The following is a 17,693-nucleotide window of genomic DNA, read 5'->3' as shown; positions in this document are numbered from 1 at the left end:
ATCACTCCAACGTGGTGGAATATGGCAGCTGGTTCACAGCACACAGCAATGCATGGCCACAGTGGTAAAGTGAGACATAAAGAGTACTGCTATCCCATTGACAGGGATATCCCATAGCAGGGGGAATTTAGGGAGGCAGCTTTTAATTACTTGAACTTCAGTTTGGCCAAGGCACAGCTATTACCACCATCACTCTTACAGGTAATGTCATGAGATCTCTGGCCACAAGCAGCCAGGAACTCAGTTTTATGTCTAATTTGGAATATTGACTCAAGTAATTGGCTTTAAAAAAACAATCTACAAAGGCTGAAAACTCTAAAGCTACTGTTAAGTCCTCCTGAGCGGTGTCCCTTAGAGTGAGGTCCCCCACTAGGTGTGCACCCGAGAACAGGACAAGGCAATGTACTGAAGATCACACTGTAAGGAGCAGTGTTTCATTGGCCCCTGGGGTGGTAGAGAAAATTACCTAATAGGTTTTCTCTTCTTTAATTCCTATACTGCAGTCCAGACTTGAATCAGGTTTGTTCTGGTGTGTAGGCCACACATTTTCCATGGAGGCTACCAGGAAACCTCCCACCCCACTCTGTCAAGCCAAGCTGGGGGGAGCTGGAAATGGCTTTTTGCATGTTGTAGAGAGAGCAGGAAGGTAACTCAATGTACAGCATGTGAGAGCAATCACATTGCTTTGTATGTGGTTGTCGGGTTACTGTGGCATAGGTTTGTGTTGGGTTTTTTTAAACATCAGTACACATGGGTAATTCCTATTACTTATGACACCAAGTACTGTACTTAGGTAGCAGCTATTCCACTTCCAGCTTATCTCTGATCTCTCTAGCTCCTCTTATGCTGCTGTAAAAACAATGATATACGTTCACCTTGAGCCTCCAGGTAAGGAACAAAAGGTTTGTATGTAATTTGGCCATTAGGAAAGGCATGGCAATGACCCCTTGACAATGAGGATATAGTCTACTTGGGGGTTATACAAGGAGAATGAGCTGGGGCAGAGAAGTGAATATATGAGAAGATTCACTAGGCATGTGGCTGCAGGGCGCTTGCAGGACAGGTGTCACTTCACAGGCACATATGCAAATTTGCCATTGGAATACTATCATGAGGCCATGGTTCTTATTGGTCAAACACGACTCAAAGAGGTCATGGGATTAGGTTGTCTTGGTACATACTTCTCTGGGGAGTGACAATGCCTGCCATTTGTCTGGTTCTATTTACTCTAGACTACTTTGAGAAAGGTTGGAATGCATGTTGGCCTGGCGTCAGAGCTCTGTATTGTATCACAGGAGATGTGGGTTTGGCAGTGACTTCAGAGACATCTCCCTTCTTGACCGAAGTGCAGTAAAGGAGACTGTGTGCTCGAGACAATGCTTTGTCACCACTGAATTCAGGGGATGGCACACTCTGCCTCCCAGGTTTGCAGCAAAGCAGCTTGGGGGCACCTGCAAGAGGCTGGAGGAAATGGAGCCTAAAAGGGTAGCTGGAAAATGAAGGAACTTGACGTTCCTTTGAAGCATAAAGTCTTGGTCACTGATGGAGGCAGGATGCTTGACTACACGGACCTGCAAGGTACAGCAAGTCCTGTGTCCCTATGAAAGAGAGCCATCAGCACCTGCCTTTGTCCCAACCTGAGAGATGGCAATAAGTGAGCTGCTGTTGAGATGTTTATGCTACCACTGCCAGCTGTTGAATGCAGTGAGTGTGAGTGAATCTATTACCCTGATCTTTTGTGGTTACACAAGCACATCTAGCCAGTGAAGGGGGCTACAGGGGACCTACTAGCCCCCCATACTGTACCCAGGTAAGGACAAAGGCAATCCCTCTCTGATGGGAGGGTGCTTAGGTCTGGCAGATCCAACTTGCACTCTGGCAAGATCCTTTTCTGCTATTTACTCTAGGACAGAATTAAAACTACTTGAGTGCTTACCCTAGCAACCCCTGCCTCACGTGGGACTTGTGATAAGATACAGGGCGGGGAGGAGGCGGGGTGAGAGCTTTGGCACATATGAGACAGGTTGAGAAGCACCTCAGCAGGCTACACTTGAGCTGTAAACTAATGAAATTAATAAACCTCTCCCCCTCCCCACCTTCCCTGTGCTGGGCTCAAGAATCTCACAGATGCTGCATTCCGTAGACGTGCAGCAAATAACAATGGCATTCCTTTTGTCAGAATGTTCCTTTGGGCACTAATATTTGTAGAATGCCACGAGGGGCTGGAGATGGGCACTAAAGCCAGACTGAGACAGCACACACTTCATCATATCAACCACTGAACAGTTGTCATAGGGTAACATTTTCAGTTATGACCAACCTGTACTGGATTATTAATTTTTCAGTGGTGCTCATCGCTGTGAAGCCCTCAAATGTGTTTAGCCGCTCAACTCCCATAGATTTCAGTGGGAGATAGGTAGTTAAATGCCTTTGAGGTTTTAGGCCTGAGCTCCTCAAACATTAATAGTTTTCCCCCACAACATCCAGTGAGATAGAGAAGTATTATCCCCCATTATCCCTGTTTATGTTTTCAGACAAAGACAAACATCATAATTCTACTCCGCTTTACCAGTGGGGCTCATAGAATTTCTACTGCTTTCTTAAATGGAAGATAATATAAATCATAGTTCCTTTTCCCAAATGCAGGGCCAAGTTTACCCCGGCATAACTCCACTGCGGTCAGTGGAGTTACAATTGGGGTCAATGGATAATTCACCAGAGATGAGTTTGGCCCATGCTTTTTGTTTTATTTCCTCTTCCTTGACAATTTCCTCCACTTCAGTCCCCAGCACTGAGCTGAACAAATGAAATTCAAAAGTAACTTATTTTCTCCTCTGCTGTCCCTTTCCAGTCATAACCCTTGATTTCCATGCTACAAAACAGAGAGGATGACATGCTGTAATTACGCACTTCGTCTACAGTTTCCCCAATTAAATTCTAATGACCTAATAACATCTTCTGGTAGATTCCACTCTGTTTGGCTGGCACAATGGAAAATCGCAAAATGATTATAAGTAGCGACTGAAGAGGGATAAACAAAGGGCTCCTGGTTTCTCCTACGCTCCAGCTTTATTTCTGTATGCCAGGCTCTGATGGGGACCAGGGCCTTAGGCCTGCAGGATTATCCCCAATGCCAGAAGCTGAGGATAGGGAGCTAGGAGAGCAGGGCTGTTTTCCTGGTTCTACCAAAGACTAAATGAGAAGCCTTGGCTAAGTGTGTGTGCCTCAGCCCCCTCATCTGTGCGATGAGGGTGATAACAGTCACCTAGCTCTCGGGGGCTGGGAGGTAGGTAAGAAGTAAAATGGGTTACATTTGTAGAGTGCTTCCCAAGTTGAGAACTTCCAGAAAAAAAAATTGTGGTTTGCCTAACACTAGCCGGACACCCAGTCACTTGTCTGAGCCTGGTTGCCACTGGGGTGTCCTGGGTGGGCACCCATCCAGGCATTGCCATGTCACGGCAAACAGTGTAAAAGAAATTTCTTTTCCCAGCTGCCCAGAACTTCCTCAAACAAATTCTTTTTGTGTTCAGATTCTCTGTGCTTGGTCTCAGTCCAAAAGGTGATTCTCGGAGCGGGCAGGGCTGGAAAACACCTCAGACCGAATAGCTCTAGATTTCTTATTGCTCTCTCTCTCCCTCTCTTTTAATTTTTTATGAGGAAAAAACCCATCTCCTCCCATGTAATCTCAGCCATGTTCCCCACTGGCTTAGCGTTCTCCATTGCTGCTGTCTTCATTAAATGCGCTCTGGTTCGTTATTCCCACCAATTCAAGGGAAGCAGACAGTGTGGCCAGATCAGCACAATGGAAGCAAATGTAGTCACAGAGTCTGTGCTGTCTCATGAGCCTTGGGGGATGAGGCCCAAGATAGCTTTAAGCCATCTTTGGACTGTCTCGATTTTGGACTGCTGTGGGGGTCAGACTGGTCCTGACGTAACCGCTGGGGGCTGCTCTAATTTCATAGAATCATAGAATCATAGAATATCAGGGTTGGAAGGGACCCCAGAAGGTCATCTAGTCCAACCCCCTGCTCAAAGCAGGACCAATTCCCAGTTAAATCATCCCAGCCAGGGCTTTGTCAAGCCTGACCTTAAAAACCTCTAAGGAAGGAGATTCTACCACCTCCCTAGGTAACGCATTCCAGTGTTTCACCACCCTCTTAGTGAAAAAGTTTTTCCTAATATCCAATCTAAACCTCCCAATCTAAACTGCAACTTGAGACCATTACTCCTCGTTCTGTCATCTGCTACCATTGAGAACAGTCTAGAGCCATCCTCTTTGGAACCCCCTTTCAGGTAGTTGAAAGCAGCTATCAAATCCCCCCTCATTCTTCTCTTCTGCAGGCTAAACAATCCCAGCTCCCTCAGCCTCTCCTCATAACTCATGTGTTCCAGTCCCCTAATCATTTTTGTTGCCCTTCGCTGGACTCTCTCCAATTTATCCACATCCTTCTTGAAGTGTGGGGCCCAAAACTGGACACAGTACTCCAGATGAGGCCTCACCAATGTCGAATAGAGGGGAACGATCACGTCCCTCGATCTGCTCGCTATGCCCCTACTTATACATCCCAAAATGCCATTGGCCTTCTTGGCAACAAGGGCACACTGCTGACTCATATCCAGCTTCTCGTCCACTGTCACCCCTAGGTCCTTTTCCGCAGAACTGCTGCCTAGCCATTCAGTCCCTAGTCTGTAGCTGTGCATTGGGTTCTTCCGTCCTAAGTGCAGGACCCTGCACTTATCCTTATTGAACCTCATCAGATTTCTTTTGGCCCAATCCTCCAATTTGTCTAGGTCCCTCTGTATCCTATCCCTCCCCTCCAGCGTATCTACCACTCCTCCCAGTTTAGTATCATCCGCAAATTTGCTGAGAGTGCAATCCACACCATCCTCCAGATCATTTATGAAGATATTGAACAAAACCGGCCCCAGGACCGACCCTTGGGGTACTCCACTTGATACCGGCTGCCAACTAGATATGGAGCCATTGATCACTACCCGTTGAGCCCGACAATCTAGCCAGCTTTCTACCCACCTTGTAGTGCATTCATCCAGCCCATACTTCCTTAACTTGCTGACAAGAATACTGTGGGAGACCGTGTCAAAAGCTTTGCTAAAGTCAAGAAACAATACATCCACTGCTTTCCCTTCATCCACAGAACCAGTAATCTCATCATAAAAGGCGATTAGATTAGTCAGGCATGACCTTCCCTTGGTGAATCCATGCTGGCTGTTCCTGATCACTTTCCTCTCATGCAAGTGCTTCAGGATTGATTCTTTGAGGACCTGCTCCATGATTTTTCCAGGGACTGAAGTGAGGCTGACTGGCCTGTAGTTCCCAGGATCCTCCTTCTTCCGTTTTTTAAAGATTGGCACTACATTAGCCTTTTTCCAGTCATCCGGGACTTCCCCGGTTCGCCACGAGTTTTCAAAGATAATGGCCAATGGCTCTGCAATCACAGCCGCCAGTTCCTTCAGCACTCTCGGATGCAACTCGTCCGGCCCCATGGACTTGTGCACGTCCAGCTTTTCTAAATAGTCCCTAACCACCTCTATCTCCACAGAGGGCTGGCCATCTCTTCCCCATTTTGTGATGCCCAGCGTAGCAGTCTGGGAGCTGACCTCGTTAGTGAAAACAGAGGCAATTTAAGGCCTATGAGCTGTGCCACGGTGCTGGATGCTATGGGCGTGCTCCCTTCTGATCCCAGCTCCATCCCCCACCATAGGCGCTGACTCCGTGGGTGCTCTGGGGCTGGAGTACCCATGGAAAAAATATAGTGGGTGTTCAGCACCCACCAGCAGCCCCCCCGATCAGCTCGTTCCCATCCCTCCCAGCGCCTCCCACCATCATGATCAGCTGTTCAGCTGCGTTCAGAAGGTGCTGGGAGGAGGGGGAGGAGGAGGGGCAGGGGCAGAAAGAGGGGGCGGGAAGAGGCGGGGTGAGGGCTTGGGGGAAGGGACGGAGTGGGTGGGAAGAGGCGAGGCTTGGGGAAGAGTGGGGGGTGGAGCACCCCCTGGGAACTGAGGAAGTCGGTGCCTATGCCCCCAGCTTAGCCCCTTCGCTGGGGCCTGTGAAGGAGGCAGTGCTGGGTTGCCTACTTCAGCCCTATGCTGCTCCAGGAAACTCTGCCCCAGCCCTTTGTGGCTCCTTTACTGCCGCTGGAGCAGCATATGAGCTCAGGAGAAGGGCCAGAATCAGCCTCTTAATTTTTGGCCTGTCCTGATTGCTGTATCTAGCTCGCCAGTCATATCTACCACGCTCAGCACTCTGATAGCTGAGCACCTACTGAGCACTTTAACACTCCCTCAGGGCTCTTTTTACAGCTTGTACAGCGTAGCTTTGTCAAGTGCTCTGGGTTCATAGGCGATGAAAGCAGCTAAGGTGCTATAGAAAGTGTGAATGATTACTGATGGAATAAAATAAGGCCTGTTTTTATTTTTCAGATATTTTATTTAGCCTCTTTTCTGTACACGGTCAACTACACCCGGCATCTGTACGTGGATTTAAAGGTGAAGTACAATCAGAACCTGTACAGCATTTCCCCCTTGGTGAGTGCCCCCTTGGCAGGTTTTCATATTATTTATTATATGTTAAGAACTAACATTGTGCTCGTTGCTGTACAAGCATAAATATAACGGCAATTCTCACCATAAGGAGCTTACAATCTAAGGCCCTGATCCTGCAGCTGATTCTGTGTGGGTTGGTGCCTGTGACCATGCAGAGCCATTGATGTCAACAGGGGCTACTCGTGGATCTGCTCTTGTGTTCTGATTGCGGGACTAGGCCTGAAAGTCCAAAACAGAGAAGACAGTAGGTCTCAGGAGGAAAGAATAACTGGGTGGGCCAGATCTCTTAAAGTCAGTGGACTACACTAGTGACACCAGCAGAGCATCTGGCCCTGTGTGGTTTATTATTGTCATTAACCCACTTCTGCTGGGCATTGCAGAAGAAACAAATCTTCAGGAGGAATTTGCAGGAAAGGGATGTGGCTTGACAGGCCAGACTTGTGGGGAGGCAATCCGGGCATGAGCAGCATGGAAAAGGGCTCAAAGATGGACCTTCATGTCTCTGTTTTTCAGTTTCCACACCTCTAAAATGGGGATAATACTTACTGAGTATCTCACAGGAGTGTGGTAAAGCTCCATTCGTGAATGTCTGTGAAGTGCTTTAAGAGCGTCAGGTGAGCAGTGCAGTGGAAGTGAGCTGGCATTTGAAGTACTATTCACACTTGGAGCAGGACAGATTAGCTCTGCGGAGAAGGGGTCCCTACCATCGTCATTAGCCTTTAAAAATGACTCTTCAAGACCAAGTGTAATCTTTGGGAGCAAAGGAACAAGGACACAGTCCTCAGAAAAACACACTTTGAGTACAAGCTAAACAAACACTTCACACACCCTGTGACCAAACTTGATCTTCTCAGAGCAGTTTCCTTGTTGTTCACACCTGACTAAACTCTGAGCAGCTTCTGTCTCTCCGAGAATTCCTCTTGATGTATTGCTGCAGAACAACAGGCTCTTGATACACTTATACGGTTCATCCCAATGAACACACTGGCTAAATTTCTGCATATCATTCCTCTTCCCAATCGAGAAATCACATAGACTTCACCCTGCACATCGTAGAGTTAAATTCCTCAGATGGCTCCCGTTCTGCATGTCTGTTGGGGAGCAGCAGACTTGACAGATGAAAATGCACTTTTGAGAACTTCCATTCTTAGATTTTGGATCAGCTCATGATGGCGATATTTTCCTTTCTTCACTAGTCCCTACACTCAGATCCAAATTTCTTTTCAGACTTTTTATTTCTAATAATGAGCCACCCAAACTCTGGGGTGTGTGAAACTTAGTTCTGAGTGTTGTGACTTGAGACCATCTCTAGTCCTTCTGTGCTTAGCTGTCACTTCTCTCTTTGTTTCAGATTTAGGGCTCAATCCACCTGGACAACTCTGGTCTCAATAATACTAATAAACCATCTTAACCTAAGGGCCTCTTTTGCCTAAAAACCCTAAGAGCTCCATCTTGTCCCTTCTTCCCTGCTTCTGGAAAAGAGGATGTGACATATCCAGGGCACAATCTGGACTGATGAACAGCTGTGTCACCTCAGCTCTCTAACCTGGAGTGCCTTTTACACTACTTTGCCGTAGTAGCTACCTCTCCTGGTCTGCTCACACAGCCTCCAGCATGTAAATTATTTCCAGTTATATTGTGAGTGCTGCACCCAACCACTCTTGATTTCCAGTGCAGAGCAATACAAGTGAACTCCCAGTCCCAGGGTTTCCCCAGAAATGTACGCCTTGTACTGCCCAGCTCCCTCCTGGACATTATTCATAGAAAACGATATGCACAAATCTTGTCTTCCCAAATGGAGTTTCCCAAACACTTCAGTTCAAACACACTGGGTTTAAATAAAACAATAAAACAAGTTTATTAACAGCAAAGAGAGAGATTTTAAGTGAATACAAGTAATGAAGCATAAAAGTCAGAATTGGTTACAGGAAAAATAAAAGTAAAATGCAACGAATGCCTAACTTAACAAATAAGAACGAATTCAAAGCAAAGTCTCCCTCAGCACAAATTTCCGCAGTCTACTGGCTGAACTTCTTTCAGTCAGGATCCCTCCCCCAGTCCAATGCGGCTTCCTTTGTTCTTCAGCTGTTGTGGATGCCATGGGCAGAAAGAACGGGAGATACCCTTTGGGGGGTTTTCCCTCCCTTCTTCTAGTCCTTTCCCTTCTTCAAGAAGCATCTCCAGCTGAGGTTCAGGAGACAAAAGTGTGCAGATGAGAACCCCATGCTGTTTGTTTGCTAAGATGTAGATTTTTTGCCCAAACCTTCTTTCCTGCCAAAGAATGGCCATTTAAGCAGGTGATGGCCCATTTGACCTTTTTACACCTAGCTTAGGCGTCAGCTTGTCCTTTGCCTCTGAGGAACTGGTGTGGCCGCTCCACAGATTTGTTACCTGTCTTAGTAACACCATACAGTGAAATCCTATAACTTTACAAACAATGTGCCACACATATTTTATCAGGACAATAGTGGCCAGCAAGTTACGAGTTTTTCAGTGATACCTCACAAGGCATACTTGCAGAAAGATTATTATAATAGTGTGCAAGGGGCGAATACAGGGGTACAGACAGTCACACCTCCCCGCAACAAAGCTGCAAGAGGGTTAGCCACTGGTGACCTGGAGGCAGCAACTCAGGGGCCTCTTTCCTGGACATCTGCCACCATGTTTTCCTTAACCTTTACATGCACAGTTTCCGTATCAAATTCTTGGTGTATAAGGCTCCAGCACAGAAGCTTGGAATTTGAGCCTTTAGTTTTGTTTAACCAGACTAATGGTGAATGATCTGTAAGGACCCTGAACTTTCTGTTAAAAAAGATAGGGCCTTAATTGCTTGACTGCCCATGCTATGGCATAGCCATTCCTTTTCTAAGACAGAATAATTCTGTTCAGTGGGTGTCAATTTTTCATTTAAGAAAGCAATTGGGTGCTTCTTGTTATTCTCCCCTGTTTGCATCAGCACAGCACGTAGGCCAATGCCTGATGCATATGCACATGGTTCAAACATTTTGTCAAAATCTGGACTAGCTAGAACAGACTTTTCAGACAAGCTTTTCTTTACCTTATCAAATCCTTCCTGGCATGCCTTCGTCCAAATGACCTTGTTGGGTTTAGTCTTTTCACATAGATCAGTGATTGCAGATACAAAGTCACTGAACCCACACACAAACCTTCGGTACTAGTTTACCCGACCTATGAAAGATTGGCCCTGTTTCTTGGTAGAGGCACAGGCCAATTTACAATGGCTTCAACTTTTAAGGGATTGGGATGTTTGACTCCCTCTACCCAGTGTCCCAAATAAGGAACTCTGGCTGCTCCAATTTTACACATAGAGGCTTTTATGGGTAGGCCTGCCTCTTTGAGTTTTGACAGCACAATTTCCAAGTGTTTTTTGTGATCAACCCAAGGGTTGCTAAACACTATGGTGTCATCCACGTATGCCCCTTGCAAAGTTCTGTAAACCATTTAACACATGGTTGATCAGCCTCAAAAAGATGGTTCCAGCATTAATTGAACCAAATGGTAACTCTGTGAACTCAGAATCTCCTATATCAAAGGAGCATTACAAGTATTTTTACCATAACACACTTTTTCTTTGGATTGCCTGTCATTGAGGTTAGTTTGAACAATAACCATCATATCTTTTAACTCCTTTCTGAGCCTTTGTACATATTCAGTTACTGTCTCTTCCTTTACCTCAGTGCCTGCTTTCCAGGAGTCTCTGATCAGATCTAGGGGTCCTTCACCTTCCTTCCATATAGGAGATCAAATAGGGAGAACCCCTTTGATTCTTGAGGTACCTCCCTACAAGCAAACAGCAAAAATGGTAATAATTCATCCTAATTTTGAAGCCTTTTATTTGCATACATTCCTAGCATGGATTTTAGGATCCCATTGGTTTCTGGGTGATATGAGGCAGCTTTTAGTTGTTTCACCCCACATCATTTCCATAGCTCACTGAATAGCTGAGACATGAAATATGTCCCATGGTCAGATAAAATCTCTTTCGGGAAACCCACTCTGCTAAAGATAGTGAAAAGAGCTCTTGCTACAGATTCTGCCTCAATGTTAGGCAGAGCTACTGCTTCAGGATATCTCGTGGCAAAATCCATGACCACCAAGATATATTTATTCCCTCTGCGAGTCCTAGAGTCTCCAGGAATTAAAGATTAATTTTTAATTAAATATTATGTCCTGTGATGAAATCTCCAGGAATTTGTCCAACCAAAGTTGGCAACCCTACATAGAACCCACAGTGTCCATTGCTACCCTCAGAAATGCCTCTTGTATAAAGGAAATTTCTGGGGTCCTGCAGGTCTTTAATTTTTTTGACATAATTCACAAGACAGGAGGTATTGTTTCATATTCTCTGTGTGTATATAAAGTCTGCTGCAGTTTCCACGGTATGCATCCGATGAAGTGAGCTGTAGCTCACGAAAGCTCATGCTCAAATAAATTGGTTAGTCTCTAAGGTGCCACAAGTACTCCTTTTCTTTTCACATCATTCTGTATTCCTGGCCAGAACAAATGTTTCTTTAACCTGTCATAGGTTCTCTGTGCCCCTAAATGACCAGAAAAAGGATAGTACCATGCTAACAACATTAATTCCCCATGGTACTGGGTGGGCACAATCAACGGGGATACTACCCAGTACCCCTACAGTCACATCACCTTCTAAACCTTCCCATTCCACATGCACCTTAGCTAAAGGTACAGGAATCTTATGTCCACCCAGGGCCAGAAGCTCTACCTTTTGGTTATGTAACATGTCCATCTTTTGGAGCATGCTTTCCTTGACCAGAGCAATCTGTGCACCAGCGTCTCTCCACCCTATGCACTCTGTGTTATTCACTCTGGAATCCTTGATAAATTCCATATCTATCCCCTCTGGGTCAGCCCTCACAAAACTCATTGTATAACCTGGGAGTGTCTCTGGCACTCCTGTGTTAAGAACAGCTGCATTAACATGGGCTGGATGAGGCTTAGTGTATTTTAGCTCAGGGCACTGATTTCTCAGGTGCTCAGTGGAGTTACACTGGAAACACCTTTTTGGACCCTCCCACTTCACAGGAGTTTTGTGATGGGGATTTGCAGGAGGGGAACAATTCTGGGGGGAGTGGGAGGGAGGGAGGCTGAGGGCATAGGCCCCCGACCACCCTCCTTCTTCCCAGAGGTGAAACCAGATCCCCCTTTACACTGGGTTTGTGCCCCTCCTTCTGTGACTTGTGCTCACTGGATATCTGGGTTCATACAAATGCATCAGCCACATTAGCCATTTCTAATACAGATTGTAAAGGTTTATCCCACAGGCTATTCCTTATATCTTCATCACATATACTTAAGAAATGTTCTTGAGCAAAGAGATCAGCTAATTGGCCATAATCCTTTTCCCTTTACCCATTTTCTCATTAGGTCACACATCTTATACGCATATTCACTATGACTCATGCCAGTACTCTTCTTAACATTTCTAAAATTTGACCTATACACTTCAGGAGTAATTTGAAATCTTTGTAAAACAGCTTTCTTAAATTCAGACTATTTCGAACTTGCTGAATTGGCATTTCATTAAATACATTTAAAGCTTTACCAGACAGTTTTGCAATCGGTGTGGGGACTTTCTTGTTCTCAGGAATATTATGAACCTCACATAGCATTTCAAAAGCAGTGAGATAACCTGGGGATCTCTTTTGCCTTCAGACCCCAACAGCTCCATCTTGTCCCTCTTTCCCTGCCTACATGCTTCGGGAAAAGACAGACTCAGGGGATGTGACATTCCCAGGGCACAATCTGGACTGATGAACAGCTGAGTCACCTCAACTCTCTAACCTGGGGTGCCTTGTACACTGCTAGTGTAGACAAAGCCATAGGAACACCATACAGTGAAATCTTATAACTTTACATACAGTGTTGCCACCCATATTTTATCAGGATGTTATAGACCAGTGAGTTATGAGTTTTCCAATGACAGCTCACAAGGCATACTTGCACAAAGATTATTATAACAGTGTGCAAGGGGTGAATACAGGGACACAGACTGTCACGGGGGAAGAGGAAAGAGTGATACCAGTTAAATTCCTGATCTTAGAGGGGAAAGCACGCGGTGTGCAAATGTATTCATGGCTACGTGCCTCCATTTTCCCAGCTATAAAATGGGAACGATGATCCATGACTGCAGCACAGGATTGTGTTGTATTTTTGTAGAGTGGGATAATTCTGCCCTTTCCTAAAGGCAAATTGGTGCCAGCACCCACAATACATTTCCCGGCGAGCAGAGTCTCCAACAGTCAGAATTGTTTGTGCTTCCCTTGAGAGCTTCATTACACTTCTGCAGGACTGTGCTAAATTATGCTGCACAAAATAAATAAGCTACATGCAAAGATCTCATCAAGAGTCTGTTACTTTTCCAGTTTGCTTCTGGAAACTGGAATCCTCTAGCTTTGGAGGAGCAGCCATTCAATCAATTGGTGGAAGAAGCAGCTGCACAACCCCCCCAGGTTAATTTCCATGACATCATGCATTCCTCAGTTTGACTCAATAAAAAGTTCTTTGCCATGAGCCCACACTGGGAAAATACCTCCACATCTTGTAAGCGTGGCCAAAGAAAGGTGTGACCTAGTGATCTGATCACAGTTCTGAGAGCCAGGAGTGGCTCATTTCAAATATTTACCTACCTCTGATATGGTCTGATATAGAGATTAATGGATGTTTAAAGCATTTTGATCTTATAAAGTTCTCTAAGTCTTATTATTTATAACTCCCTTTTGTTTTGGGCAAGTACCCAGTCATGGGAATAGAGGGGAATTTGGTTCAGAGGATGTTGAGTATTAAAAACTGACTCATTCTCCAAAGGAGGAAAATGTTAGTCCACATACAATGAGCAGCTCTAATTTGTTTCCTGGCCCTTTTCATGGATTTTCACACTAATATTTATTACAGCATCTGGTAAACATATGCCCATAGCTGTCTCTGGAACACCAGAGTCTCATATGCACACAGTCTTCCCAAGGAAGAGAGCATCAAGACTAAACATGCATCCATGTGTCTTGTCCTTTCCTTGATGTGACATGATAAACTGGCACGTGAGGGATAAATCTTCAGCTGACAGGAAAATCACATGTTGGTAAGTCAGTGAAAGTTGGTCAAGCAAAATTGCCATTGATTTCACTGGGGGCGTGATTTAGTCCAGGGAATGAGTATTCGATGGTGTGGCTTACATGCCAGCAGGAAGAAGGGCTGGGCCTGTAGCAGGAGAAAACAACTAAGGCAGGAGATGGATGAAGCTTTAAAATAAAGCATCCCTCGGCTCTATCGTACATGCACCTGATTGTGGTTTTTCCTGGTGCAATCCATTTCTCCCCTTCAGTTTACAATTGATGCCTACTTACAATGTTATAATTGATGCCCATTTATGCATGTGTAATTTAACCCATTATTTATGTCACTGACCTCAGAATTGGCCCATTTTCTCTGTAACGTTTTTCAGAGCAGTCAGAGTTCTCTGACAGCCACACAGTCATGTTCCCCTCCTCGGGTGGCTTTCCTGGAGGAAAATGCTTATGTGGGAATCATTCCTGGAGAGGAGTGCAGGAGTTGCTGTTAGGGACTAGTGCTCTCATCAAGCCAAAATGTTGACCTTTGAATTTACACTTGTAATCTGGGTACTTTCCCTCCAGTGATCCCTCGGGACTAGGGTTGCCAACCCTCCAGGATTGTCCTGGAGTCTCCAAGAATTACAGATTAATCTTTAATTAAAGATTATGTCATGTGATGAAACCTCCAGGAATATGTCCAAACAAAATTGGCAACCTTACTCAAGACTGGCATTGTATCCCTACTGAGAATTGGTGCCCTGAGCTATTCAGAATTCCTGCTTTGATGAGCCTGGCTGAAATGTAACTAAATGATGGTTGCACTGAAATATAAGGAATGATCATTTAACTGAGCTTTTTCATCTGTACAGGTTTTAGATCATGCAAATCGCATTGGCCGAATAGCAACAATTTTGTCCAGGTAGGCTTTAGTTCCCTCTGATAGTGTTAGATGTTTACAGTAAACTCGAGTGTTTTAGACCCAAACTATTCTTTATTTAGAAACAAATCTTATTCAAACTTGACTGTGTATGCTGTAATTTGGTAATCATGGTATTCTGGGCTGACAAAACTCAAAAGGTCCAGATCCTCAGCTGTAAATTGTTTGATCTCCATTCAAGTTAGCTATAATGACTCAGACTGCAAAGAGCCAACTTTTACGTGCACGTGAGAGAGTGTGTGCATGTGTGTGTGTGTATATATATACACTCACGCACGCACGTCTTCCCTCCAGTGCATGGAATCAGGACTTTGCTCACCTGTGTGTCATTGGCCTCATGCTGCCAACAGCTAATGGTGATTCCCCTTTCAGAGGATCAAGGTCGTATTTTCACTGTCACCATGAAGTTCAAGTGGCCATGATGTGTGACATGGTGACAGCCACTAAACTTTGGGTGGCCACGAATTTGTTACTGTTGTCCCTTTCCTATCTAACAAGGATTAATTAATGGTTCTAAAGTTCTTTGAGGACATAAACGTTATTGATACTAACAGTAATATGTTGAGATGATAATGTCCTTTTGAGGTGATCAATAATAGAATCTGAAAATACATTGAGACAAATTCTGCTCTCAGCTAACCAGGTACAATTCCTCCCGTTACCCGGGGCCCTTTCTGTATGCCACACACAAGCTGTAGGCTAGAACACTTGAGTGCTAGAAAAGTACAGTTTCAGGCTGTTCCATAAAAAGCAAAACGACCTCTCAATAGCGACAGAAGAGAGGGTGAGTACAGGAGGGCAGTTGTAACTGAGCTATTGTCATTTTCTCCTGTCAGCTTGATCCCTTTCCTATTAATGGTTCCTGTGCTTTGTCTGGGCAACAGCAATGATTGCTACCAGAACTTCAGCCAGAAACACGGGTAAGCTGCAAACCCCACCTCTGAGAACATCCTGCTTCCTCTGAGGCTGATGAAAGGAGTCACCAAAAGTAAACACGCAGGCTTCCCCTTTCTAACTGCAGGTGTCTCCTGATGCACACAGAAACGGCCATGCTCACTGGCCAACTGCAAACCCGTGGTGGCTCTGTTTGTTCTGTGATATATTTCTATGGCATTGGAGTCTTCCTGGTCTCCTTCCTGATCAGCTTCATAGCCATTATGGTAAGAAATATTGTCCTTGTCCATCAAACAGTGAGTTGCAAGGATGATAGTGACTGACATTTATACCGAGCCTCCCATTCAGATGATCCCTAAGCTGCTTTAAAATCACTGATGGACCATATCAGCAGTCCCTAGATTCACCCCCTTGAATAGAGGAATCTGGGCACTGCCACTTTTCCTCTCTGTGCCTCAGTTTCTCCATCTATAAAATGGGATAGTGATACTGACCTCCTTTGTAAAGTGCTTTGAGATCTGCTGATGAAAAGCTCTATATAAGAACTAGTCGTTGTTTTTATTATTTTGGGCCAGGCCTTTGCTTGAACAGGTCAGAATTATAAAGGCATTTTCTTTTCCTTTCTCCTATTCTCCTCTGAGGCTGGGTAGTATTGCTTCCCTCTGTTGGTAGTTATAAACAGAGGTTGGTTTTTGTGTGTGATGTGCCTAGATGCCAAGGTGAGAGGCAGAATATAAATTATTAAAGTAAATGAATGTTTTATTTAGTTTGTGTGTGACTGTCCCTTTCCCACTGAATATCTGTAGAAGTTCCATCCAAAAAACATAGCCCTTTGTGGGCACAGGAATTATTCCACCCACCTCTGAAATGCCCCTTCCTCTGTGGTGGAAGGCAGCAACTATTTAACAGCACACAACAACACTATACAACAGTATAAGGCAGGAAGTGAAGAAGAATATTGAATCCATCTGAAAATACAGGCAGAATGTCTGATTTAAAATTGGGTCAGGATACCAGAGTTAACACATGTCCCAGAGGATATTTAATGACCGCAAGTGGTCAGGACTTCAATCTTGCATCTCATACAAAAGAGGGATAATTTGTTTTAAAACATGTTAAGGGTGATTCATTGTTTCCTGGAGTCCAGTTATATTATCTGCTGCTACACTAGCTAGAATACAAATCGTAATTGGAATCAACTCTCATGCATTAAAACATAAATCAACCACAACTTCTCTCATAGATGAGTTATGACATTAATTGTCCATTATACTTTCTTCAGAAGTGTGTTACTGGCCACTGCTGAAGGCAGGATACCAGACTAAATGGACCCTTGCTTTGATCTAGTACTGCAGTGTCTGTTTTCCAGATATTTCTCAGAGCAAATAAGTACCACATGAAGAACAAACAATTAACAGTATACTAGTGCTTTGAGGCACCAGATGAATACTTCTTAAATCAGCCGGTACATGAGACACAATGAATCGTACAGTTGCATTTAAATAATCATGTATATTAAGAAATGCATTTTATTTTCTAGGTTCTTCTCATCCAAGCCCGAGCTTTGTACAAAAGGTTCATAAACTCAACAGGATTCCTGGGTGATCAACAGTGGGCAATGATAAAGATAGTGGAACAACAAGTGGTTTTCTACCCTATCGCTTTCTTCTGTTGTTGGGGCCCAGGTTAGTAGAGAGCTAGGTTACTTCTGCCGGGTTCTAAACCTCATGTTCTGGCCACTAGGCAGAGAGAGAGAGGTAGTAATAGTGACTGGAAAGAATGAAGGCTAAAGCATTATCATTTTATCAATCCCTTTTCACAGCCGTGCTCCTCGGAATAGTGAAGTTGACTGTTTCAGTGAACAGCAGAATCTACATGGCTCTTTATATTCTACAGGTAAAACCCTTGAGGGTGAAATCTCTTAGAACTTGTCTTCTCTCCTTTGTCAGTCATGTGAGCTTTTGGTTGGTTCTGTACTCCAACAGGAAATGTACAGTCTGATTCCACCCACACAGACAGGGGCCAGATGAGCTTGTGTCTGATTTATGGATGGAATTGAGGAAGGCTCTTTGTAGTTGTCCTTATGTTTGTTTTTTACATGCTTTTTAAGGTTGCAAGAACCAAAATAAGTAAGAGCTAGTCTCCTCACACTATTAGGGCTTCTAGGTGCTGGAAACACTGTGAGAAGATCAGATCTTATGTTGTTC

At 44.6% G+C, this 17,693-nt stretch overlaps 1 protein-coding gene across 12 annotated transcripts in view; it reads left to right on the top strand.

Annotated features, from left to right (window-relative positions):
• The window catches only part of TMEM116 (transmembrane protein 116), a 36,290-nt gene that overhangs the window by 16,543 nt on the left and 2,054 nt on the right, over positions 1–17,693 (top strand). For 11 of the 12 annotated variants that reach the window (XM_048821624.2, XM_048821623.2, XM_048821620.2 and 8 more), the window contains 6 exons: positions 6,442–6,546; positions 14,525–14,574; positions 15,429–15,512; positions 15,614–15,752; positions 17,027–17,171; positions 17,309–17,382. In XM_048821624.2, coding sequence (XP_048677581.2) covers positions 6,442–6,546; positions 14,525–14,574; positions 15,429–15,512; positions 15,614–15,752; positions 17,027–17,171; positions 17,309–17,382 — 597 coding nt within the window. Of the gene's footprint in view, positions 1–6,441; positions 6,547–13,500; positions 13,685–14,524; positions 14,575–15,428; positions 15,513–15,613; positions 15,753–17,026; positions 17,172–17,308; positions 17,383–17,693 lie in introns of those variants that run through there. The other variant, XM_048821626.2, reaches the window with a different exon arrangement.

Source organism: Caretta caretta, chromosome 15, assembly GCF_965140235.1.
Source record: "Caretta caretta isolate rCarCar2 chromosome 15, rCarCar1.hap1, whole genome shotgun sequence".
Lineage (NCBI taxonomy): Eukaryota > Metazoa > Chordata > Testudines > Cheloniidae > Caretta > Caretta caretta.
Note: the sequence above shows the minus strand (reverse complement) of the source record. Positions and strands in the feature narration are given on the sequence as shown.